This window comes from Blennius ocellaris, assembly GCF_963422515.1.
Source record: "Blennius ocellaris genome assembly, chromosome: 3".
Taxonomy (NCBI): domain Eukaryota; kingdom Metazoa; phylum Chordata; class Actinopteri; order Blenniiformes; family Blenniidae; genus Blennius; species Blennius ocellaris.
The window spans coordinates 15,783,087-15,808,419 of NC_137652.1; the positions used below are offsets into that span (position 1 = coordinate 15,783,087).

Here is a 25,333-nt window from a genome sequence, read left to right on the forward strand (position 1 = left end):
AACTTTTTCCTCGGATTAAACGCAGCTGACTTCAGACCGTCCGCTGTAACGACAAATGGTCGCCTAGCAACAGCTGCGAGGGGAGGGATTGGTCAAGGCCTCCACGGTGCGTTCAGGACCAGTCGAAAAATAACCTAGAAAAAATAACACTAAGTACGTATTTAATGTACTATACTTAAGCTGAGGGTTCGTGTATTTTCAGTTTTAGTGCAAATTTTTTTGAGATTATATTCAATTTGCATTTTAACATGAATATTAAGCTTTTCTTTGTACTGTTTCCGCTAACTAAATAACATCTACTTCACATGGTTCATTATTGTCCAGATTAAATCATCTGGTATTCTGAGACATTTTTGTGTGTCCTGATGTGCTTATCCCTACCAATCTCAAGGATGATATCACAGTTTGGGGCCATGGTATGTGAAAATATAGTTTCTTAAACTTCCTCTTACCAATAGGTGGCGCTATGGCTATGAACGTACATTAGCAAATGGATATGTTTAGGGCAGCACTGTGATCGCACACGTGAAGTTTCAGGCAGACTAAAACTTTCTTAAATACTGAGTTTGTTCATTTTCACTTGGATAAAGATGTTGAATCTGCATGTCCACATAATGTATTTGCACTTCATGCTTGTGTACCATGGCATTGCACTTATATCTTTATTGTACACTCACTTTTACAAGCAGAAAACATAGAGCAGAATTATTTGCGACACAATACCAGACCTTATACAAAACAAAGAACAATGAACCACATTTCTTAAAAATGCCTGTGATGCACACTGAATTATAATACATACAAATTGGGGTTTCGAAGTGTATTTACTGTGAGTAAATTCTGAAGTATGCAGGAAATGAAATCATCAGATTGAATAAGTATACCATAATTATGCTGTATAGCTCAATAAAAAAAATTGCAACATATCCTTTTTTTTAGAAAAAAAAAGTTTTGATCTGTATCAACATGATTCCAACCATAGAAATATGGCTCCTGCATGAGGTGCTTCGAACCACTGCTTTCAAACCGCATTAACACTTTATCAGTAGATGACCGGAAGCACTTTAGTAGCATACCTCCATGGAATGGGAAAAAAAATATTCAATAAAAAACCCAGATGTTTTCTGCTTCTTTTAGGCAGAAAAATGTGTTTGTTCAGTTATCTTCATCCTAAAATAACAGCATTACCCCACCGGCTGCCCGATAGCTCTAACTCACTCTAAAGTGTAAAAGGCAGAAGAACAGACTAATGCTGAATATCAAAGTGATGCAAGTCAAAGGAAAAAAGGTCTATTTTTGACCTTTCGGGATTTATTTTAGGCATCTAATACAATTTTAAGAATCAAAAAATGTAAAGGCTTCTTGGCAGTGCAACTTTCTTATTTGGCTTCGAAGATTGTGCCAAGTGCTTTGTCACAAAAATCACAAATCAGGGATCATCTTCGGCTCAATTCAAACCTGTCAGGAAGACATGAGCAGAAACAAACTCACATCCTGTAGCGAGCGCAGACATTTTAGGCATTGCAGTTTTGATTTTGAAGCTTTGTCATTGACCATTATTGACAATATATATATAAATAAATAAATAAACTGCAGAGTGAAAAAGGGTCTTCTGTACCTTGAGAGTATGACTGATAATTATGTTACAATCTACAAAGCAAGGAATCAGGTAAAGGGGGGGGCGGTTGGGGGTTGGGGATCTGGTCATTGGATGGCATGTTCCTTTTGTCAAGATATACTTTAAGTGCTGGGAGTCTCAGAGGCTCCTTCAAAACCTAACAGGTCTTCAGCAGTTTCCATGGACATCTGTCTGTGTGCGTGTGACCTGCGGTGTCTGCTCAGAGAGTGACTCCATGAAAACCTGCGACCACAGGTGAGGCACAGATAAGGTCTTTCACCGGTGTGCGTCCGCTGATGCTTCGTCAGCGACTTGTAGCGCGTGAAGCTGGCCCCACAGTCATTGCAGATGTAGTTCTCGGACTTAATGTGAACGTTTTGTTCATGCTCCTTCATGTTGCCCAGCTGCGAGAAGCCTTTACCACACACGGGGCAAAGATGGGGTTTCTCCCCAGAGTGGGTCAAGCCGTGGATATTCAGGTCCTGGCGGGAGTAAAATCCTTTCCCACAGATGAGGCATTTGAAGGGCCGTTCCCCGGTGTGGCTCCTCATGTGTCTCTTCAGCCCCTCGGAGCGGGAGAAGCAGCTCTCGCACACGGAGCATTTGAACGGTTTCTCTCCTGTGTGTGAGCGAAAGTGTCGGCGAAGCTCTGAGGCCTTGAAGAAACACATCCCGCAGTCTGGGCAGCAGTGGGGCTTTTCTGGCTGCTCCTCGTGCGTCTTTTCGTGTGCTTTGCAGTGACCGGCTTCAGAGAATCCCTTCCCACAGACCGAGCAGACAAAAGGCCTCTCGCCGGTGTGCATGCGCTTGTGGCGGACCAGTTTGTTAGGTTTACTGAATGTCTTCATGCAGTATGAGCACTGGTGGAGAACTTTGGGTTTCTTCGAGTGCGTGCGTTTATGCCTCTCTAACTTGGAAGGCCGATTGAAGATTTTCCCACAGTCGGGGCAGGGGTGCTGGTTGGACCTGTTGTGGCAGTTCTGGTGTCTCATCAGCTTCTCCTCTTGTGTGAAGTTCTTGTCGCAGTGCTGACACGGATAGACAATCTTCGGTTTCCTCATGTGGACAGGCTTGTGTCTCTCCAACTTTGATGGCCTGTTAAACACCTTGCCACACTCAGAGCAGGGGAAACACTTGTCTGAGATTTTGCGGGAAGGGCAAGTGGAATTCTCAGTCTCGGCGAGAGTCAAAGCATCTTTGGAATCCGACTCTGATCCCATCATCACCATGACGATGTCTGGATCTGAAGAATAATCACATTGAACAGAATCACTTTAACAGTGGCTTGACACTATTTTGTTACGTGACAAATATGTGGACACACAAAAAAGACATTTATGGTCCTGTGTGACTGTAAATACACAGTTATTGACCATATCAGCATATTCAATCCCCTGGTCAGCTCTAATCAATTTTAATTGTAGGAATAAACCTCCCTTCATATTTACTGGGAAATGCAACCAATGTTCTGTTAAAGCAAACAAAAAAATAAAGTGCATTCAAAAACAAAACACATACCTTCATCAGAGGATTCTGTTTTAATGACAGGCATGATTTCTGGACCCATGGTTGTATCCTATTGGAAAACAACAGATAGATATAACTTTGAACCAGGAAATAAAGCTATATCATTTATTATTAAGGAAACACAATCACAAAAAACACAAAGAATGATCAAAATCATATGTTAATAATTCGTACTCGGCATGCTTTACATGATCAGTCAGAACCATTCAATTGGTGGTAGATGTTCAGAAAAATGACTAGTTGACTGTCCAGATGATGTTTAGAATGCCGAAAGGGTGAGACAGGAACCCAAACTTGAAACTTTGGCGCTGCCTTCTTTTTAATGTTGGTATATTCCATTTGCATTTTAAAAAGTTGAAAATGCTTCCAAGTTTGGCTTTGCAAAGGCATCAGATAGTGAGGGATACATTTGTAAAATCACATGTTGATACAAGGAAACGGCAGGACACCAATTACATATTCCAATCAAACCGCTGTAGTGTATAAAGAGGACTTCAATACAACAGTATTTCATTTATATGAGGCAGACAGATCGTCTTTTTTAGTATTGCAGTATTTTTATTTCTTGACAGAGCTTATGCAGAGATTGTACACATTGTGGCCTTTTGTATTGTACTTTTAAAGCCACCGACAGCAGATCATGACATAAAGGTTCATATTAACATGTCTGTAAACAGTGCCAGAGTTAGACATCTATCGGATACATGCATGAATGCAGATGTTTGACTTCTGTCGCGTCATATCCGTCATCGAAAGATACAATTAAAATGCTCCGTTAAGAAGCCATGTGTCGAACCATAATCATCAATAGGTCGTGCCTTATTCATCGAGGGAGAAGATGATGAAGACCAAACATTGCCATACCTTTAATGTTGTGAAGACAATAGTTGAGCTACATCTGCATTGTAACATGCTCGGCGCTTACGGACGGACGCAACATCTGCACTTCCAATTGCCTGTGCAAGAAACTGTATTGAGCGTGACTACGTGTCCCAACACAGAAACCGAGGCCGCCGTGCGACATTACGGTACAAGATATATGGGCTTTAAACCTGAGTAGCGTCAGGAATGTGCTAAACTCGGACACACGGACACAAATAACGCTCGCTAGCTGTTTTAGCTAAAGCTAACACTGCCGCATTAGCCGCACACGTCGCACAAGATTCCATAGGGCGTGTAACAATCAGTCCCACCTCTCTAATAGTCCTCAAAAGAGACGGCTGTCAGTATTTCCTGTACGCAGCCCTTAATAAATCACTCTACGTGCATCGTAAAGGCTTCTGGTCGTGGCGGCGAGCTAAACTGGCCACACCGCTGGAGGGTGGCTGTACATGTTCCCTCTGTGATGCCTTCACTATCACCGTGTAACATTTGACTCCGACGTTCTAAAACGCCCGTCAATAAATTGCGAACTTATGTTGCTGTTCCCCTAAAGAATTGCATCTGAACAGATGAAATAGTATCTTCTGTATTCTTTGGAATTTACATTTTGTTTTCCACCTATTTATCGTTTCGGTTCAAATACAATCCCTGTGATCGCCAAATGTCCCATGACATCGTGAACGCAGCGCAAGTTTTTAATAAAAACGTGATTAGACTAAAAACACATGATAAGAAGTTTTTGTCTTTATCTTTGCTCAAAATTCACTGCCGGTGCACATATGTGTCAGGACTCACATGGAAAGAACCTATATAAACATACATGTTTTAATATAGGTTTTGATATAGGTTTTGAATATATGTGACATATATAAAATTGGCCGTTTTCCTATATTTTATGCACATACATGTACATATATGCAGCATATATGGTCATATATGTGCATGTATGTACATATATGCAGCATATATGGTCATATATGTGCATATATGCACATATATGCAGCATATATGTGCATATATGCTGCATATAGGTTTCATATATGTGCATATGTCCTCATATAGGTTCTTTCCATGTGGGGAAAAGCAACAGCCAATGACTACTAGCACATATTGTAACACAAAAAATATACCACATGTTGATCATTTGGTACTAAGAGTAAAATTACTGTATGCAACTGTATTGATTTGATTTGACACATTGGAAGGACAAACAACTGTTAATTATAAAGTTTGCATCAAATTTGCATATTAAAATATTGCACAATAGCCAGACCTGAAAGTGACGTGTCGAAACACACAAAAATGACACTATTTCTTTCACATTACTTGTGATGAAGTGTCTCAGTGCTCCAGCATCTATCCCACCAACTCACGATTGTACATTTTGTTGCACAACATACGTATGTCCGACCTACCTTTTGGAGATGTTTCTTCAGTCTAATTTACATAATTATTGAAAATGTTCATCAGTAAGAAATCCCTATTTAAGTGGCCAATAATATTCAATAGATTATAATAAGCCTCAAATAGCCTCCAAACTTCATAGGTTAAGTGAATTGTCACTCTGATGTTTTAATTGGTTATATGAACATGCAAAAAAAACATATCTGAAATCCACAGAAAAGTTATATTCACTTTAATAGTGTAATGAAAAACTGGTTCACATATTTACAAGGCTGCTCTCATTTTATTTCACTGGGAGGGAAAACAGTGAGAGAAGGAAATCGAGTTCTGGATGCCCCACACTTCCAAAGACTGAATCTTGAAATTACTCTTGCAGAGTGGGATGTTCTTGAATGTGTCACAGGGCGCTGTGTATCCACCCTCCAGATCTGCCTGCAGGCAGAGTGCGTGGCCCCCATCACCACCTGCAAGAGAGCACGTACATTAGCACTGCCTGTTGTTGTGAGATCAACTGACAATCTACTGACATCACACATTATTTCTTTTGGCAATATGTGACGTGACGTACCGATAACAAGCTGACCGTCATTGCCTGCTATAAACATGGAGGCCTCTTGCTCCTTATATCTCTTGGGCTCCTTTGCCGACATGGAGTCCTCTGAAGGTGCAGTGAAGGGGACTGTCAGGTAGCTGGGATTCTGGGGTGTCCCAGCAGGACAGGTAAGAGTTGTGGCAGCAGCACGAAGAGTATTGCCACTGTTCAGAATCTGAGAGGATGCATCAATGCTGGTATGATTCTGCTGTGGAGAAGCTCTCCGGGTCATAATGTTGACCACCGTCTGCTGGTAACGCTCCATGTTTGGGCGCAGCTGAAAGAGTAATGGCATATCTCTTTTCACAAACGCTGCCGTGTCACAGAAGTGCAATACAATGTATGTACTGCATGTCGGCAATGAAACCACTGATAAAGTTGATACTAAGTTAATTTAAAAAAAATCACAGTCAACAGATAAAAGAGGGAATAAAACCCAAACATGACTCACAGTGAAAACGAAACACTCCCCAGTTCCAAAGTACGTAGCTTCATTACAGTCATGTTTTCTTCTTTCTATCAAGTCAGTTGACAGGAACGCACCACACACCTGAAAGCAGTAAAGTATAATTAACAAATAAATTTTTTTTAGATTCAGCTTCAAGTAAACAATGACAGTTATCACTATATGTCATGTTATTATCTTTTGTTACCTCCTCGTCCAAAGTTTTGATTATCAAGACCGCGGGTTCATGCCCCTCCACATTTGAGTAGAATCTATTTGTCAGAAAAGAAAGATAAATAAATATAAAGTAAAGTGATTCAAGCTCAGCTCTTTTGATGAAGAGACTTCAAATCTCCCTCGAGTAAATTAAAGCTTTCTATCACATTCAGGAGAAATGTAAAAATATAAGGTAAGATAAAACCTTTTAAGTAATAATTATTCTAAATAAATTCATAAAATTGCCATCTATTGGCAGGTAATACATAGAAAGTTATTTAATTTGTTGTTAGTGAACTGTGATGCCCAACAGAGTGAACGTGTTGATGGTGAAAACATTGGAAGTGCTGCAGCTCTTGGTTACATAAGAACGTTTAACAGATAATGACCCACATTATCTTTTACTTTATTTGATAGTAAACAAACAAATATACGGAGTGAAAGCGTTTCCTAAAATACAGCCCAGCAGATATGTAACACCTATTAAACAATGATTGAAGAAACACAACTTGGTTTGTAAACTGAGCCTCTTCACTGGGATTTCAGTATTAGATAAAGGTAACTTACGAAGCAAGACTTCTCCCATGTTCGGCTGTACTGAACAGCCTAATGGGACTGAAAAGTGCAAAGCGTTCAGGTATCCAGGCCCAGACCACTCTCATCTCCGTCCCTGTTACAACACTGGAGTTGAAGTTGTCAAAGTCGACTGTCTCCACTGACTGCCTGTATGAACATCAGGGGGAGCAATTATTCAAGAAACACAATTCAAATGAAATAACAACACTTGGAACAACATAGTTCATATACACATGAAATAGTATAATTTCATTATGCAAGTCCTCAAAGAAAAAGGTGTATTTTCAAGATGTTCTGCAGTTTATTGCAACAAATCTCTTTGCTATATGTGTCTTTGATCATGTGAGCCTACCTCTTCTGGTGTATGCTGACACCTTTTTGCATAAGGGAGTCCTTATTGGCATTGAAAAGGAGATTCAGCTCTCGCCGTGTGGCCATTGGTATCATGAAGGCTCGCTCCAGGAGCTTCTCCACTGTGCAATGACGGACAACATTCTGCACAAATCGTTTCATGTCTGTCCTGAAGTCCTCCACATCCGCCACTCGAGATGACACTGAAACCTTGTAAAGGCTGAGCAGAGTCAATGCCACCCTACAAAGCAATGAAATACATTTTGAGTGACATTTCTTCCTTGTTTTTTAAAAGTGAATGAAGTGCAAAATGTAACAACAAACCTGTAGAGGACTTTGTAGCCCTCCAACAAGTAGACATCCAGAACCCTAATGGCATATGTGAACGGCAGGTCGGCAAATATCCACATGATCCAGTCAGAGTAAAACTCAAACAGGTTCTGGTGAGAGCCGGCAATGAGCTTACGGATGCCTCTGCAGCACTTATTAGCAAGATCTCCAAATGTCATGCAGGAAGCACGGTACGTGAGGAAGGTCTGGTCAATGTAACGCTTGTTGGGGTCATTGTAGCAGATCAGACGAGAAACACTGTAGAAACACTCGGCTTCATCCTGGCTGAAGTGGAGGAGGAGGGAGACCAGGGCAGGTAGGATGGGGCAGAAGTTCATGTCTGGGAAGTATTTGCCGAGGCAAAGGAGGATCCTTTTGACTGCATTCAGGCCTGCTTTGTTGAGGCAGTGTCTGGATTTGATAAAGAAAAAGGAGGACCTCACTTGATGATAGCATACATCACAAATACACAAATACTAAAATGTCTCTGATACTTGAACATGTTGTATTAAATAAAACTACCTTGGTATTTCGCCATCCTCCATATATTCTGGGACTGGGTGGTTGCTGATTTTCTGTTCTCCAAATAGATTCTTGGCCAGTTCATAGTAAATGTCTCTGTCTGGAGTCGCTGTCCTGCTGCAGATTCAACATCAATCATATTAATTTGGCATGGTACAATTAAATGAAATATTCATGGTGGTCGTAAAAATGTTTTAATCCAAACTAAAAATACTTGTTTTAATAGCATAAAATACAAATAGAATATATATGATATTCAATAGAAAACTTTTTTAACCTGGAGTTGATGCTGTGGATGATGTGATAGTAAGCTTTGGCCCTCAGTGTGTGCGGCATGGCCCAGAATCCTTCTCGGCCCATTTTTTTCATCTGGTGGTGAGCGCTGCTCAGGATCTGTTGGTATTTTTCCGCTGCCTCCGGATCAATCTTTTCCCAGTCCACAAACTGCCCATACTTCATCCCAGAGTTTGAACTAATTTCCCAGTTATCTGATTCAGAGATGGTCATCATGGACACTGACTTCAGACTTCCTCTACTGCCTGAGGAAGAGATGCAAACACATATTAGATGGCGATTTTATTACCCCTGAACAATGCAAAAGACCAAAAAAAAAAGTCATGATTTGCCTACCATTAAGATCCCTTGTGAGTGAAAGCTTGTTTTGTTTAGACTTGGACTTCTTGGAGGTTATTCGAACCGGAGATGCATTGTCTTGTTTTTCCTCCTTTTTGGTCACTTGATACTTGAGTGGCGAGCTTCTTTCCTCATTTGACTTTGACATATTCCCCATGGTATAGTCCGAGTACCCCTCTGATGTCTCATAATTATAAAATGACCTGAGGAGCATTTCATTCCAAGTTATTTTGTGCCCTTATGTAATTTACTGCATGCATAATTGTATAAACATTAACCAATAAACAATATCAACACCTACCTGGAGCGTGGTCGAAGGAAATTTTCCTCTTTTTCTGTCTTTCCACCATGATTCTTGTCCTCTGAGCCGTAACAGGACTGAGATCTTTGTCTGGATCTGCTTCTTGCCGTTGAACTCAGATCTTGGCCAGAAGATGTGAGAGAGTTAAAGTTTCCACAAGTGGAGAACTCCGGTGTCCTCGAAATCTGAATCATCCTTTTCTTCAAAAGCTGGAAGGCTGTTGTTACTGGCTGCATGGAGGCTCGGGGCCTTTTATAAGCCTTGAGGTTTGGGTCATGTGAGTTGAGTGCAGGTTGTTTGTGGTAATTCAAGCAATGGAAGTGTAAAGTTCCACTGATTTTCCAGGTGAACTTTGGCGACATGCAGTGTCTGATTCTGAGAAGTTAACTGTGTTGAGACAGCAATCACAACATAATCAAAACAAAACATGTATACGGGGAAATTTTAAAATTATGAATTCAAATAAAGAATTATTCATATGATTCATTGTCTGAAAAACATTTGTAATTGCAATATATGTAAATGTTATTTCAAATCTATTCATATCATGGAGATCTATTCATGGAGAAATCATTGTTGTGTACCTTTTCAATTGACTGAAATTTTTAGATTTTTAGTTTGTGAGATTTTCATTCACCAACATTCGATTAAGAATACAGTTTTCATAGGTAAGATTCTGTGGCAGATGTTGCTTTTTCTCCGAAATTTACTTTGTGTGTATCAAAATGCCAAAGGCATCATTTCCAAGAATTCTTCCAGACGCTATTATTTGACACAACATTCATATGTTTTTGTCTAAACACAATCATTGTTTGGTTATGAAACATAAAACCTTCATATGTACTGTCTCATATGTGGGCACCGTAGAGTTGAACAACAAACTCTGCAGTCTTTTTGAGTGAAGAAGGTGTGCTTGTATGCTTCCATATTTATTAGAAGGCTGAATGATTAGTTGTATACATCTGTAAGAAAATGCATGATTCATCCAGACAGAGTAGTAGCCTGTTCAGTTGTGTGGTATTGTAGTGTGAAACTTAGCATATCTAAGAAGTTAGCTGATGCAATTTAATCATTGACAATCATTTCTGTGAATTTCGCTTTACCCAAAATAATCTCTATAATTATGACCTCATCTGTTTTATGTGTTCTTGATTTTTTTTTAACGACTTTGCATTATAATTTGTGCTATAATGTCTTCCAAAACATACACACCATGGGACTGTGGGTGGAAACCAGAGTGCCAAGAAAATAAATCTCACACAAGCACAGGAAGACATCCAAACCTTTCTGTGAAGCACAAGAACTGACCTCCACATCTCCACCTGAGGACTTATTTAAAATGGAGCCTACTTGTGTTTCCTGGGAATCCTCAGCTGTTTTCCATGTTACAGTACAGATATAGAACTTTTAAATTTGACTGAAATTTTGACACCAGCAACTCAGAGTCAGTCATTCAACATGTACATACAGTCACCTTATTGTATTATGTATTAAAAAACGTTTGACATAGCCATTGTGTACCAGTAACTGTGAGAATTGGGACAGCCACTATTTGGATGGGTATTAGCCCTTGTTATGCATATAGCCTCGTTAATTCCACTTAGCAGTCTTAACCACAACTCAAAAAAGCAACCCCATCGTCAAATATATTTTTTGTTCTTTTTTTACAATGTGCAATTAATTACCTAAAGACTTGAAAGGGCAAAGTAGCAAAAATAACAGTGATGATTGAGATTTAAACATATAATGTCCCTTTTTCCAGCAGCCATTGCTGTCGAGGGTGTCCTCATAAAAATATGGGTTGGGTCAAGAATTCTTCACACTTCCACTTTGTGAATTGAACTAACTTAATTCAGATAGTTCCACCAATGCTTTCCGGTGGGTACATAAAGCACAGGCAGGCCATTCCCATTCCAATTATAAGGCCAGACCTACTTCTGAATTGTACCTGCATGTCATTTTGCCAGTTCAGAGTCAGAGGAAAGAAATGACAGGCTTCACATGCTACACATACTTATATCTTGTTTTTCTGAGCGAGCATCTGCACAAATTCACTGATGGTCCAACATGTACAAATGTAAACAAACCACTTTTCCTCCACTGCTGCTGCATCCATCTTTGATGCATGAACTTTTAATATATTAAAAAAGATACATATTCTCCAGGTATTAGCTCAAATGCATAAATTCACGTGTCGGAATCGAAGAATAAACTCAAAACTGTGCATGACGGTGCAGTAAGTGTTAAAACATTTATATATCTTCTCCACGAATTAACGTGAGATTTACTACTGCGCGTTTGTTTGGGTGGAATGGCCCTCGCCATGCGCCGTAGTGACGTCACATCCAAACAAGAAGCAGTTTGCTGATGATTACTGCAAAGTGCTACAAAATAAGTAGAATTTAGTTACAAAACCAACTTATATCACAATGTCTCAGGATCCCTGGTGAGTAATATCATGAAAGATGATCAGTAACGTCCCCAGCGCGTGTATTGACAGCGACAGATGTTGTTTTTAGCCCGATTGCTGCTGTTTATCTTGTAAGCTAAAGTAGCAGCTAGTTCTCTGAGGATGGAGGCAAATACTTCACAATGTGTTTGTGTCTGTAATATACTGGCTCGAGATATGTGTCGTTATCCTTCAGATGGACGGTAGAAGGAATAGACTGAAAAAACAGAAAAAGAACCTTCATACATTTGTTTGAGCCAACATTAACGCATTATTCATTACGATTCACGACGCAGCTCAGGTGTTTAAGTCTCAATTGAATTCAGATCGCCGATGACGTATTCCCGGAAATAGTAGGAGTTGTTTCTTAACTCCAGACTCTGGAAGATTGATCCTGGTCTCACCGTCAGTAGTCAGTGTGAATTTTACCAGTATGTCAAAGTTTGCCCGGTGTACGCCATATAATTTATATGTTTCGATTCAACCCTCATTATCATCGTTCTCTGTTAAGAACACCTCGAAATGTCTGTGTTGTATTTGGTGCTATATAGTATATACTATAAATTAAGTTGAATTGAATCAGGAAAGGCATCGGCCAAATGTCGATGAGCAATTTACTGTTATGTCTCATTTACACATTTAAACTTTACTCTAAACAGTGTCGGTTCAAATGCATTAATTGCATTCTTTAACCTCACTCTTCTATTCGGACAGAAGTGTTGTAACAACAATAAAGAGGGACACTTTTTCCCCCCTTTGGGCAATAATAATTGTATGATATCAATGACACCTGCTGTTACTATACAGATGAACAATACAACCGCGAAGTAATAACAGATGGCAGATTGTCAACGGTTCATTTCAACAGTAGAAGCATCTAGTCTATGCAAACTACACTGATATCAAAGAGTATTAAGTACATTTATGAAACCAGCATCAAAATAATTGCAATATCTGAAATATGGATCAATGATGAGAAAGGAATGGACTTTGCAATGGATGGACATGAATTTAACTGTATAAATAAAAACAACAAAGGTGGAGGAGGGGTGACTAATTATGTACATACAAAATATGACAACTGTTATTGACGACTTATTTCAATGCACAACAATTGCAATATGTAAAGAAAGCATTACATTCTGATTTGTAATCACTTGTGGTTTTCATGTCTCAGTTCTACCAGACACAGCAGTGCACAACAACTTCAGCTTTTTCAGGAAATAGCACGTGTACACACACACGCATGCACTTTCAGTAATGCAGACACACTGACGTAAAATCCTCCTGACACACAAACATACGTAAAGGTCAGATGAGGACAGTAACATGTATTCAGACTCACTGGATTGAACTGGTTTGGTGATGTCATGTGGCCCACCCCTTGCGTGTGACAACATGTGACAACGTGTCTTTGGCAAAATTTGAACTTTGTGTTAATTTTTTTTTTTTTTACTATGTCTCTGCTGTAAAGAATGTTGAGCTACCCTAAGTTTACTAATTGATCTGTGGCATCTAAATGTAAAGAATCAGTTGTAACGTCAAGTTATATTGTGACAACCCCACTTCATTCATTGTCTTAACAGGCTACAGAATTATGATGCCACTTGTCGCCTGGCTCAGGAAGTAGCAGAAAACATTCATGAACGGAACAGGCAGCAGAGAACAGGGGGCAACCCTGCAAAGGTAAAGTGTTGCAGTCCCCCTTACAATCACAACTAGATATTTATATTGTAGTTCTCATGTGTTGTGATGTACTCAACTGTGCACGTCTGTTGTTGTTTCAGATCAACATGACACTCCGGGCATCCCTCCAGAAACTCAAACAGAACATCGCCCAGCTCAGGGAAGGCTTGTTGCGAGCGTCCTCATCTCGACGCCTGTATCCTTTTTATTCTGACGTTCTTCTAACAATGTTCAAAGCAGTGGGAGTCATGAGACTGTGATTGTATCGAAGACATGGGCAACCAGTGACTAGTGGAGCATAGGACTAAATCCTAATTGTTTTTAACCTGTGAACTGATTTATAAAAAATTATAAATTTTTGGTTTCATATGTTATGGGAGTAAGAATGTCATTCAATATACTTTGTTATTACAGCTGAAATGAATAGCTTAATAATTCCCATATATCAATTTAATACTTGTACTCCCTCACATATTTAACCTTTTGATTGTCAGTATGAAATGTTTCACTTTCTCAAAATCATAAAAGTTGCTTTATCTCTGGTCTTGAGGGTCTGTGTTGCTTGCATTGGCAGTTGTTGCCCTCTAGATGGCATTACTGTTTTGAAAAAGAAATATTCTGACCATGGCTCCATCAGCTGCTGGGTTTTAAGGGGTCATTATTACTCCAAAACAGATGCCAGTAACACCAGTTTTTAATTGTTAACAAAGGTTGTTAAAGTAATGTTGACTTTTTGCATGACCTTATCGTGGCCCCACCAGCATACAGTCTGAAGCCGACAGGAGGCAGAACCTCATTGATGATCTGCTAACGAGAGAGAAGCAGCTCAATGCTACTTTCAAGGGAGACACCACAGAACCGGAGCCCTCGAGGTAAAGACGTATGGATGACCTTAAGTGAGATGAAATTATTTGGACTTATTCATTGCTGATGTTATCAAGCATTTGTTGGATCAAACATGTTGTACCAACTACAAAAAAACAAAACAAAAAAAACCCCCAGTAGTATTATGTCAAAAGATTTGGGGGGATTGTTGTGGAGCTTTGCTCTCAATCATCCCAGCGATCTGCATGAACTCCTCACTTGTCAGCCAACGGAGAATATTTGTTCACCTTGTATTTCTACCTGTCATTCTGAGTTAGTGGAGCACCAATGCAAGAATCACCCCATGATACATCAGGGGACATCCTGCTCACAAGCTGTCATTTCTCATTTTGTAACCTTCCTCCCTGAAGTCTTTTGTTTTGTGAAATACTATCTAGCGCAGGCAGCCCAATTAAAAATAATGAATCCTCATTTTCTGCTCTATGTTCTTGAACAGCGAGGTCATAGGCGCTGTTCTCTGCTTTGATGAAATGTCACCAATCACTAACTTTCTGTGAGAGTCTTAGCATATCCGGTGTGACCCATATGCTGTGACCTCTCCTTGTGCTATCACTCGGAAGGAAGTCCGCTTGTCTGTCTGCCATATTGACGGGGCGCTTAACTTCATCACTAATTGTTTTTTATTAAGGGATTTGCTCTCTTTGCTCTGTTGATCACACATTTGGCACCCACACGCCTTGGATTGGACACAAAAACACACGCGTAGTTGTGCAAGTGTGTCTTGAACATCTGCACAAAGAGCTGCGTTCGACAAATATCCTTAATTTCCTGCTAAATCATGTGATATGATTTCAGTGCGACAGCGCTGCACACTTTCGGAAACAGGTCATTATTACTTTGTGTTATGTTTGACTTGGCAAGACCCAGATGATATTTGTTTGGACAGAAAGAGGAAATTGTGTCATGTTGTTAACTTCCTCAGGCGTCTCATGTGTGATGTGTAAGTGATTGCTTTTAGTTGGCACCTCTGTCTTGTTCTTCAAACATGAACGCTCAGTTTTTATGACCAATTTCAGAATTAGTAGGAGTTATGAAAAAACACGTGTCTCTGGTACATTGTCTTTATTAAAGCCAAGCAGTAGAGGAAAACGGGACATAGGGGATGAGAATGATATGCAGTAAAAAGGGACATTTTGGGATTTGTGTGGTTATTCACCCCAACCAATTGAGCATCGGGTGCTGCAGGGAAGCACTTTTGCTGATTCCTTGAGAGGAAGATCGCCTCTGCCCAATAACTTTCACAAGCTCTGTTTTCGAGATTGATCTACTTCGTGGTACCTTACGCAGGCTTTCATCTTTTTTACGGACCACACACCCAATTACATAAAAGGCTCAGTTAAAGAAAATAAAAGTCTCAAATGACATTCGCTAATAAATTAGCTCGGCAAACTGCAGTCCTGTGGTCATATGGTTTTTAGTTTGCTCAGTGAGACCTACATTTAATGGTGATATGTGGTGGGTAATTTGGATTTGTGGGTAGGACACATTCCCACTGTGTGGTCCTGGAGGACAGAGTGAGGGAGGGGGTGGATTCATTGGCCATGCTCGGATAATCTAAGCTCCTTTTTTTGTGTGAGAAGTTTGGGGAGATGAATGGGGATAAAATGTACTATGGGGACTTTCATCTAAGCCTAAAACAATACACTTTGAGCAGCTTTATTTCATTTTAAAAAGCAAGGGACTTGATATCTTTTTTTTAGTTCACTTGTTGCTCCTTACTCTTATTCAAAAACCTTTTTTTTTTTTTTTTTCACACCAATCCAAAGTTTTCTTCGAATTGGTAAATGCTGTCCAAGTCAATCAGTCAGACACTAAATGCTCAGACTCCTGAAGTAGCAAGCCCGTACTTTGAAGCTGCCAAGAGATGTGCCTGACTAATTTTGGCACTCCCTGCTGACTAGTTAATTGGATCTTCACACAATAGACATAGAGGAAGTGGAGCGGTGTCACATACTCTCATATTTATCAAATCTGTTGAAGAGATTAGAGTGAATTCCTTGGCTCACACACTCCTGTGATGGTATCAATCTCAGCGTGCCTACTTTGTCAATAGCCTCGCGGTTTCTGGTCACTTTAGAAGCGGCTAAAAACAGCCGTCGCCCAAAAGAAACCAACAGAAACAAATGCAACATTTCTTAGATTGTATGAATGAAAGGTTAAATCCTGCTCACTTAAAAGTCCTGCTAAAGTCATATATTTCTGCGCAAATCTGTATCGTGTACAACAGCTGAAATATCATTTCATGTGATTGATAATCCTACATGTGTTTATAACTGACTTGACCAGCACATGCCTTTCTCTCAGTAGGCACAATTACATCCAGCCTCATGCAGAAACCCTGAACTCGTCACAACAAGACAGCGACGACGAGTGGAGGTCGTAAACACAGCTTTAAACTATTAGGCGAAGAATAGCTTTTCAACCACACAACAGTGTTTAGAACAGCATGTTACAGTGCAGAAAGCCGTCTGGTCTGTCACTTTGTCAGGGTGAAATCCTCTGAGTCGTCCAAAAACAGATATGTTTTCTTGACAGATTGATTGATTATTATTTCTGTTGTGACTGACTGACTATGCATGAATTAACACTGGGCAGCAAGGAATTGCCCCTGGGATGCATAAAGTTGTCTGAACTGAACTGAAGATAAGTCACAGGGGGGAATAAAGTAAGAGTTTTTGGAGGGCTTTTGTGTCATAATTATGAATGAAAGTTAAGTATGGTATCTCCTATGTCATCATTCAGCTGCTCTTTTGTTGTTTCAATCCCGCCCTGTTCCCGGCAGCCACAAGTGTTGCAAAAATGTTTATTCTTCAATTTCAAACAAGCGCATTGATAATGTCACTTAAGTATGATGATTGTTGTGCACTTAATTTGGTGATTGGAAGGTGTGGAGTGCATATGGTAGTTCACTTTGAGTCTTTCAGCTGCACTGCAATGAAGCAGGTGTTACTCTGCATGTTATAGCAGTGACAGAAATTGTATACTGAAGCCCAATTTTCGGTGGTTATTATTTTTTTTTAAAGTATGCATCAAACACTTTGAGCACTAAATCCTGTTTGTCACGTTGTGTCACAGGTCTACATTAATGGCTGGAGGAGCAGGGGCCAGTGGAGGTGCCGCAGCCAATCCTTGGCTGATCAACGAATCCGAGGACACCAAGGGGCTTTCTTTTGGAGAGATCAAACAGCAACAACAACGAGTCATTGAGGGTAAAAAAAAAACAGATAGCCCTGAGAATTTTGAAGTCAATAAAATATGTTTCATCCATCAGCGGCCTGTGTTGACCATGGGTGACGCGCCGTGCATCCCCTGGACTGACCGTCACTTCAACACAGGGCTGATAGAGACAATGATTCAATCACACAACGGCAGATCTACTGACAACTTGAAATCACCTTTTTTGCCAACATGCTTGTCCCAAGGTTCTGGGAAGAATCACAGGAAGAACAGGCAAATTCCACACAGAAATGCCCTTTAAAGTTTTTCTTAGTTGTGATGCAGAGCATACATGATGACAATGTCTATATTTTCACAAAACCAAAAACAATTACTACAGAAAATGACTATAATCTCAACATAACGGCCAACTTTAATAAAACCTTCTAGTGTCCAAAACAATTCTCCTATAGATGTGATTTGAGTGTAATGCTGGATTGCATTTTATCAATGATGTAGCAAGTTTTGGGTCTCTACCCTTCATGTGTTGTGTCTGCTACCCTTAAGACATTTCTAATGAGGGTAATGTGTTTTCTTTGAAGTTTTTACAATCTGCATGGTGGTTTGGCAGGCTGGTTTGAAACCTCTTGTGGGATGATTTTGACCCACAAGCTGTATATTAAACACCCCTGCCCTAGTATGTCTGCAAACCCTCACGGTCTTTCCTTGAGGTAACAGTGCTAATTGCTTCACCAATTTTTGGCAATATGACAAAGAAGCCCAACTATGAATTTATAACGTTCTTCATCGAAAAGGACTTTTGTCTTGGTGATACAATACAAGCAATTGATAGTAAGACATTTTTGCTGTTCATGGTGTGATTTGTGTCGCAAACTGACAATCAGATTCATCAGAATCCAAGTCTGTAAGTTGCACAGTGAACTCCGTCCTCCATTGTTCTGTACACCGGCTCTGACTTGACTCCAACATCCAGACATTCGTTCACCTGACTCTCTGTGACACTTCACTGCGATGTCTCCATTACAGCTCTGGTTATTGTCAGTTTGGGATCAGGGATTCCTGTTAAGACAGTGAAACCAAACCACATGGAGGCTTGTTGTCCTCTGTGGGATTTCTGGTGCAGTTGGGTAATGGTGAGCGCCTGAACTTGCGGTGAACATGGAATTCCTGTGGTGGAGAGTATTCCAAGCTTATGAACCTGCACAGGCCTCTGCTCTTCTCTTCTCTGCTCTTCTCTTCTCTTCTCTTCTCTTCTCTTCTCTTCTCTTCTCTTCTCTTCGACTATGTATCATTGTGAGTAACAGCCTGTCGTTCCCATTTCCCAAATACTTGTGTCATTATATCACGAGTACAGTAAAGTAGAACTGCTCCCTTCTTACGACAGCCTTTTTACAAGGTGGATTAAAGCCCTGCTACTGAACTCGTCATACATTCTCATGTGTATCATTTATCACATTGATTTTTTTTTGCTGTATGATATATTTGCCTTTCCTACGCAGCTGTCTGACATTAAATACTCTTGGTGCTTTTAATGTGTGTTTCATTTCTCGGCTTACCTTCAAGTTTGTAACCAATTTTCCTCTCTTTCCTCCTTTTTAACAGCCCAGGATGCAGGCTTGGATGCACTGGCAGCCGTCATCAGCCGTCAGAAGATAATGGGCCAGGAGATCGGCAATGAGCTGGATGAACAGAACGGTAAAATTTTATGTGCATCTGTACATATCGGTCAAACAAATTCCAGACACATTACACATTGCTGTGCGAAAACAATCAGACATACTTCGTCTCTGCAGTGGAACTACTTGCCTCATGTACCTCGCTCTGTACCCAACAGCCAGAGCACAGCTACACATTGATACATGTACTCTCAACTGTCATTATTGTCAGATCACCTGACCTCACATTGCGGTCCTGACCAGTTCTTGTCTGTTTCTACTGTCATGAACAGCTTCCAGTTGGGAGTTAGAAGGCGTTGTACTTTCCTGTAATATCCTGTCAGAGCTGTTGTGCCCAAACGAATCCAGCGGTTGTATAACCGAGTGATCTCGGCCTGGAACGTAGACCTTCCCTTGTGCTGGGGAGGAATGACAGATGTTGAGCTGATGTTGGCTAACAATGAGGGGAGAGGTGGAAAGAAAGAGAAGAAAGTTGATTTGTTTTGTCTGCTTTCCTGTCGCCGTGTTACAGTACAGAATCAGGAATAGATAATCCCTGTAATGAGTTGGTAGTGTGTGTGTGTGTGTGTGTGTGTGTGTGTGTGTGTGTGTGTGTGTGTGTGTGTGTGTGTGTGTGTGTGTGTGTGTGTGTGTGTGTGTGTGTGTGTGTGTGTGTGTGTGTGTGTGTGTGTGTGTGTGTGTGTGTGTGTGTGTGTGTGTGTGTGGTCTTGTTTTTCTCTCTTTACTCACACTACTCATGTAGGCTCAGTCCTACCTTCTGGGTCCAGAATTCAGAGTCACACTGTTGTTCTTCTAGAGCAGGTTATACATAGTAGTTAAAGTTGGGGTTAGTTGGAATAGTTAAGGTAAAGAGCTAGTAAATGCCTTATTCCAATGTGAAGAAAGACGTATGAGCATGAACGCATAATGGAAGAATCTCACTTTGAATGAGGATTTTTATTTTGGTCATGGAAACAATAACCTGTCACTTTGTTTTCCTTTGGCACCACATGGCAATACTCTCAAAGCCAGTTTCACTCAAGTTTTTGTTTCTATAAAAGCAAAAAATTTGCCACCTGCAGATAATGGGCTCCATGTGCTCAAACCCAAACCATGTAAATCTGTAGAAGCCTGCACAAATTACCACCTGTGTTTCTTTTCTTCTATGGTTTGGTATGGTAATCAATGCAATTATGTGGTAATGCACTGTGTATGTTGTTTTTTTTTCTCTCTCTCTTGGATAGACGGTCATGGTGCATGAATGTAAGTGGTACCTAGGGACATGCAGGCTGGCAATAAAAGATGGGAATAGAATCAGATGGATCCGTCTGCGGTTCTCACAGATTCCTTTGTATTTGTGTCCAATATTTACGACCAAGCTGCATTTTCATGCAGTCTGTTGACACCACTTTATGATTTGCAAGGCCTAAAACCCCACAGCTTTTTTCCCCTCCCTTTATGTTTGCATTTGTGAGGCCTGTGCTGTCTTGCCTCTTGTACCCCACTCTGTCTCCCCCTTTGCTACTTTTCAACAGCCTTTTATTTTATGGCTTAACATTTTATTTTGTTTTGTGTTTTTTTTTTTTTGTGTGCATTTTTTCCATTTGTGGTCTTCCCTTTCTCTGGGTTTCTTCCCTTACTGATTTATGGGAAGAATCTGGTTTCCTTAGTGTGAAAAATTGTGGCAAATAGGAATATATCACACATTACAGAAATGCTATAGCAGGGATGAGCAATTTTAAAAAAATCCTCTCCATAAAGAGGGCCAAGATTAATCCATCCATCTTCGGTTCTGCTTTACCCCTGGGTGAGGGCAGGGTACACCCTGGCCAGATCACCGGTCTATCGCCTCAACAGTCTCACACTCCAGTAATAACTTGGCCCTACCCAACTGGATTATTTAATGATATTTCAGTACAGGAACCACTAATATGAATTAATCAGAATGTGTGCATTCAAAGAATTCCAACTTGATAATGCATTCAGTTTTACAGTTTGAAGGGATACTCGCAGTTATTTGATCCAAATGTATTTAATGTACCATCTTCCTTGCTTGTCGACTGTTGGAAACGTATATACATAAGATATATGCTCCGTCCACTATTGGAGAAAAACATTCTCTTGCTTTACTCTCTCCCTCAGCTTAATATAACACTATTTGAGAGTGAATAGATTTGCCACACACTTTACACTTTTATTCTACTTTGTGATTTTTGCTTTGGCAGATCACTGAAAGCACACTTGCTTTTAACTTGAAATAGATTTTACTTTGTGACTGCCCTGCACAAAGTAATGCACGGTTGAATCTGATAAGTGGCGTATTTCTTAATGTCTACGTCTGAAGGTAAATACTGGACATTATGTTGGCCTTTCTTTTCGCCTCGTGTGTCATTCCAGCAACTTCACTGTTGATTTCTATTCAACAATCTAATGCCTTTCTGGTTTTACATTGACTCGGCAAGTTACTATCAAAATTTCTCTCGGTTCACATATGATTTGTTCCCCCCCCCCCCCCCCCCCCCCCCCCCCCAAGTGTCCAGTGTCAGTTTAGTCAAGGGGTAATAGTGCTGTTGCTATGAATGTTTCATTGAGTACAGAATAAAATTGTAGATGATGTACCTTTAATGTTTTTTTCATGTGTCTTTTCTGTTTCTTCTGTTGAGCTCTGCCTCCTGAGCCACCAAGGCTTCTCTCCTGTGCTCTGGGGTACTTAACCCTCTGTGCATGTCATGCAGATTTTATATTCTAAAATTACATTACCTTGTTGTAATCGCATTAACCCAAGCTACAAACTATGGCTAAAGTGCGCCGTATGCTGCTGAGCTTTAATATTATACACATTAAGGCTTGAGAGAAAGATTTGATGCTCGCTGCCTGTAAAATGGAAAAACACTGGAGTGTTTTTCTTTCAGACTTGTTACTAAATTACTTGGATTATTGCTCACGACAGCTGCATTTCTTGCTTGTATTAAAATTGAGAATCAACAGTGTTAAAAGGAATACTATAGGTGAGTGTTTTTCGAGAGGAAAAAAGGCATGAATTGAAGTTGTGAAGCGCCAGGATGGCAAGACTTGTCGATCTTGACACTTGGCTCATAACCTTGGCGTCTGAGTGTCTTTCTGTCTTGTGGGGGTTCGTTTTCTCCCTGATCACTGTACTGTTGCAGTGTTTTCCTATAAATAGATTAAGCTCTTTGTAGTTTGGCGGCTCAAGTCTAGCTCATGACCGAAGTGCAGTGGAGGTTGCAGTCATTTCCTTTTCGGGAAACGATTCCGGCTGAGGTCAGCAAGGAGGATGACCCGTTTCAGAGGTTTAAAGATGAACTCAAAGCCCTCACTTATTCCCCCTCTTAGACTCAACTGGATCAAACTGACTGAAACGGGGAAATGATTGAGCAAACCCAGTTATCAAATGTTACATCTTGCACAACAATAATCCATTGCACACTGCAGATTTTCCATCATCTTGGCCAATCACAGTCACACTTGAAATTCAGTCATCATTGTTAATTTGTCTCAAAAGGGTATATGATATCTCCCCATCAAATGTTATTTATTTATTTTTGCTCCCGTAATGTTTCCAAAGATAAGAATGTTTTTAATGTCCGTATTAAATGCCATTCAGACAAGTCTTGACACATACCGGCTGAAATGCTTCGCATCAGCAGTAGTTTTTTCTTTCCACTGAGGAAGATCAACATGAATCTGTTTTTATTGGTGATGATATTTCTTATATTGTGGTGCAGAACAGTGACCTCAGTCAGTGTCTGTTACTTATGAGTGAAAGTCAGTGGTTAGCTCATTATACTAACTTACTTTGAAAAGGGCAGCGAAAGTTTAAAGCCGTCTTATTCGTCAGCCGTACGGTTGTATTTTCAATATTGGATTTGACTTCTCGTTCACTGCCTCTTTTGACAGACTGGAAAAGCTTTCCTTTCCAGATTTACGGGAGTATTTCTTTATATTGTCACGAGGTGTCCCTGAAAATGTGTTGCATACAAAATATAAGCAGCTCCTTTGAATATAGCGCAAGTTTATAAGTGCTTCATCATAAGAAGGCAATTCTTATGTGTGAGATCATCCATATAAATGACCAACATGTCGATCATATTTTGTCCATGCCCTTCATTCCACACACATTACAGATGTTGAAAGGTTATGGAGATGCTCTTTCTCATTGACGAGCACATCTATTACATTTGCATTGTTTCCTGCCAGACATAAAAACAGAAACGGACACATTTTAAATGGACACAATAAATTCTTGTATCTTTTAGGAGCTTCAGACCACATCTGTACTCCGCTTCCACTTGAGAGTAAAAGATAAAGCGACTCTTTTTCCCCCCTCTTTGTCCCTTGTTTGTAGGGCACAATAAAATCTGTTTTAGTTTTAGCGTTGTTGATCCAAGTCAGCTATTGTACTGAAAAAAATAAATAAATCAATCTGTGTTTTTTTGGTCTTTCTTAGCAACCTTTATAGGTTTGATGATGAAGTTATTGTATGTGTGGTTCATGCAGTCTGACTACTGTGCTGGCTGACTTTGAGAGTATTTCCTAATTAGACTAAATCACTTTGTCACCTAGACTGATTCTGTTTGAGGGAAAAAAATGTGTGGCTTACCAAATCTGATGTCATGATGGATCCATCAGTGGTTTGACTGATCTCAGCAGAGTATATATATATATACGTCTGATATAACGATGATTTCCATGTATATAGAGGCAGAGGAGAGAGAGGTATTTACGGCTGCAGACATCAGACCTCTGCCTGCTTCTTCTTTTAGAAACTGCTCAGTGAGCAAATAAACCATGCTAATGATGGCACTCGGCAGAAAAATGGTGCGGTTGGAGCTGCGGATTGATTTATTGTTTGTTTGATTCGTGCCGTTTGGAAGGGAGGCCGTTAGTCGTGAGTAGTGTTTTCCAGACGGCATGGAAATGCAAAGAGTCATTACGTGATGTTCAAAAGAGTGTCGTCATCAAAGGATTGTGGAGCTTGCAATGAGCTGAGAAAGAGAGCAGCGTCTTATGTGACCACCGGATTGGCTGACTGGCGTTTGACTTGGTGAGTTATTGAGAGCTTGAGATGATGGAGGGATTGTTTTGGACAGCCACACGATAATGGATTTTGGCTTCATTTCTCTGATGAAAATAGCAACATCAGGCTTTGACAAACTTTAAGATGATTTTGTTCATGATTGATATCATTTCAGATTCAAATTTCTTTTGGAGACGCTGACAACTGTGGATTTGTGACCATGTAGGACAAATTGAATAGACTGCTTTGCCTACTTAACCAGACTCACGATTGTTAATGGATCCTTGCCTAATTATTTCTCGATTTGTCTGTCGTCGCATCCATCTTTGTCTGAGGCCTTAATCTGTCACAGTGATGGAGCCTCCCTATTGGAGCGGGTGCTAACAATGACACAAGGGACCCATCAACCAAGTGATGAATAATCTAGATGAGGCACAGTGAGGAAATTAACATTTCAGGACAATAAAGAAAAGTGTCTGAAAACATTTAATCTTCACTACTGTTTCTGTCAGTGCACACAGACTCCAGAATTGAGTTTTTCAATTTCTCCATGTCCATCTTGGTTTTTATGTTTCTGTTCTGTTGAGGTTCAAGTCCAGGAAAGAAGTACAAGGTGAGTCGAAGTGACTCTTGAGTGATTCATTAAGTTGCTTTGTGGAATTTCTTCATGGTCATTAAATGACTCCATCATTAGTGAGTGAATGCGAAAGTCTTTGGAAGTTGTTTGAAGTCCATACATACTAAGATTTGACAGTTTCCTTATGACTTTTGATGCTGTGGCTCATTGTGTAAGTCATTGTTTATCCAAAATTTGTCGCTATTGTGTTCGGAATCCTTACATTTTAATTTCTATTTAGTTTGTCAACACATATGCACCAATTTTTTTAATCACCATTTTAAAGTGCCGCAAGTTGCAAAGGCGGTAAATAGTCTGCTCCCTGTTCTCTTTCTATTTACTTTGAAACTGAAGTGTGTCCGTAACTGACCTGCAGTTTATAGTTGTCACACCTAAATCCATGATTTACAGTGTTAAATGTACATGTGGC

General features: G+C 40.1%; 3 protein-coding genes across 3 annotated transcripts in view; 1 reads left to right on the plus strand and 2 right to left on the minus strand.

The window, feature by feature from the left end:
- Positions 1-727: 727 nt before the first annotated feature.
- LOC308128651 (uncharacterized protein) lies at positions 728-4,432 on the minus strand. The gene is made up of 3 exons (XM_080494285.1): positions 4,339-4,432; positions 3,137-3,194; positions 728-2,861 (listed from the first exon to the last, which is right to left on the minus strand). The coding sequence occupies exons 2-3, from the start codon at positions 3,183-3,185 to the stop codon at positions 1,741-1,743; spliced, it is 1,170 nt and encodes a 389-aa protein (XP_080350411.1). The 5' UTR covers positions 3,186-3,194; positions 4,339-4,432; the 3' UTR covers positions 728-1,740.
- Positions 4,433-5,719: 1,287 nt separating this feature from the next.
- On the minus strand, positions 5,720-9,591 carry LOC308145727 (TBC1 domain family member 24-like; the record flags this gene model as incomplete). Its single annotated transcript, XM_080517254.1, has 11 exons — positions 5,720-5,895; positions 6,000-6,300; positions 6,475-6,573; positions 6,677-6,740; positions 7,252-7,407; positions 7,613-7,852; positions 7,936-8,352; positions 8,464-8,580; positions 8,741-9,002; positions 9,094-9,299; positions 9,398-9,591. 11 exons carry the CDS (start codon positions 9,589-9,591, stop codon positions 5,720-5,722), a joined length of 2,232 nt encoding a protein of 743 aa, XP_080373380.1.
- A 2,140-nt stretch (positions 9,592-11,731) lies between these two features.
- stx8 (syntaxin 8) overlaps positions 11,732-25,333 on the plus strand; it is a 37,362-nt gene continuing 23,760 nt past the window's right edge. The window contains exons 1-6 of the mRNA XM_080520056.1: positions 11,732-11,843; positions 13,433-13,532; positions 13,634-13,728; positions 14,294-14,404; positions 17,493-17,626; positions 19,197-19,289. Of these exons, the coding sequence (XP_080376182.1) occupies positions 11,827-11,843; positions 13,433-13,532; positions 13,634-13,728; positions 14,294-14,404; positions 17,493-17,626; positions 19,197-19,289 (550 nt within the window). The 5' untranslated portion in view covers positions 11,732-11,826. The remainder of the gene's footprint in view (positions 11,844-13,432; positions 13,533-13,633; positions 13,729-14,293; positions 14,405-17,492; positions 17,627-19,196; positions 19,290-25,333) is intronic.

What these genes read in the sequence shown, in the direction of transcription:
- LOC308128651 (XM_080494285.1), bottom strand. Translation starts at nt 3,185, where the DNA reads ATGGGTCCAGAAATCATGCCTGTCATTAAAACAGAATCCTCTGATGAA. An exon ending in AACAGAATCCTCTGATGAAG is followed by an intron (nt 2,862 to 3,136) that starts GTATGTGTTTTG and finishes ATTATTCTTCAG; the next exon opens with ATCCAGACATCGTCATGGTG.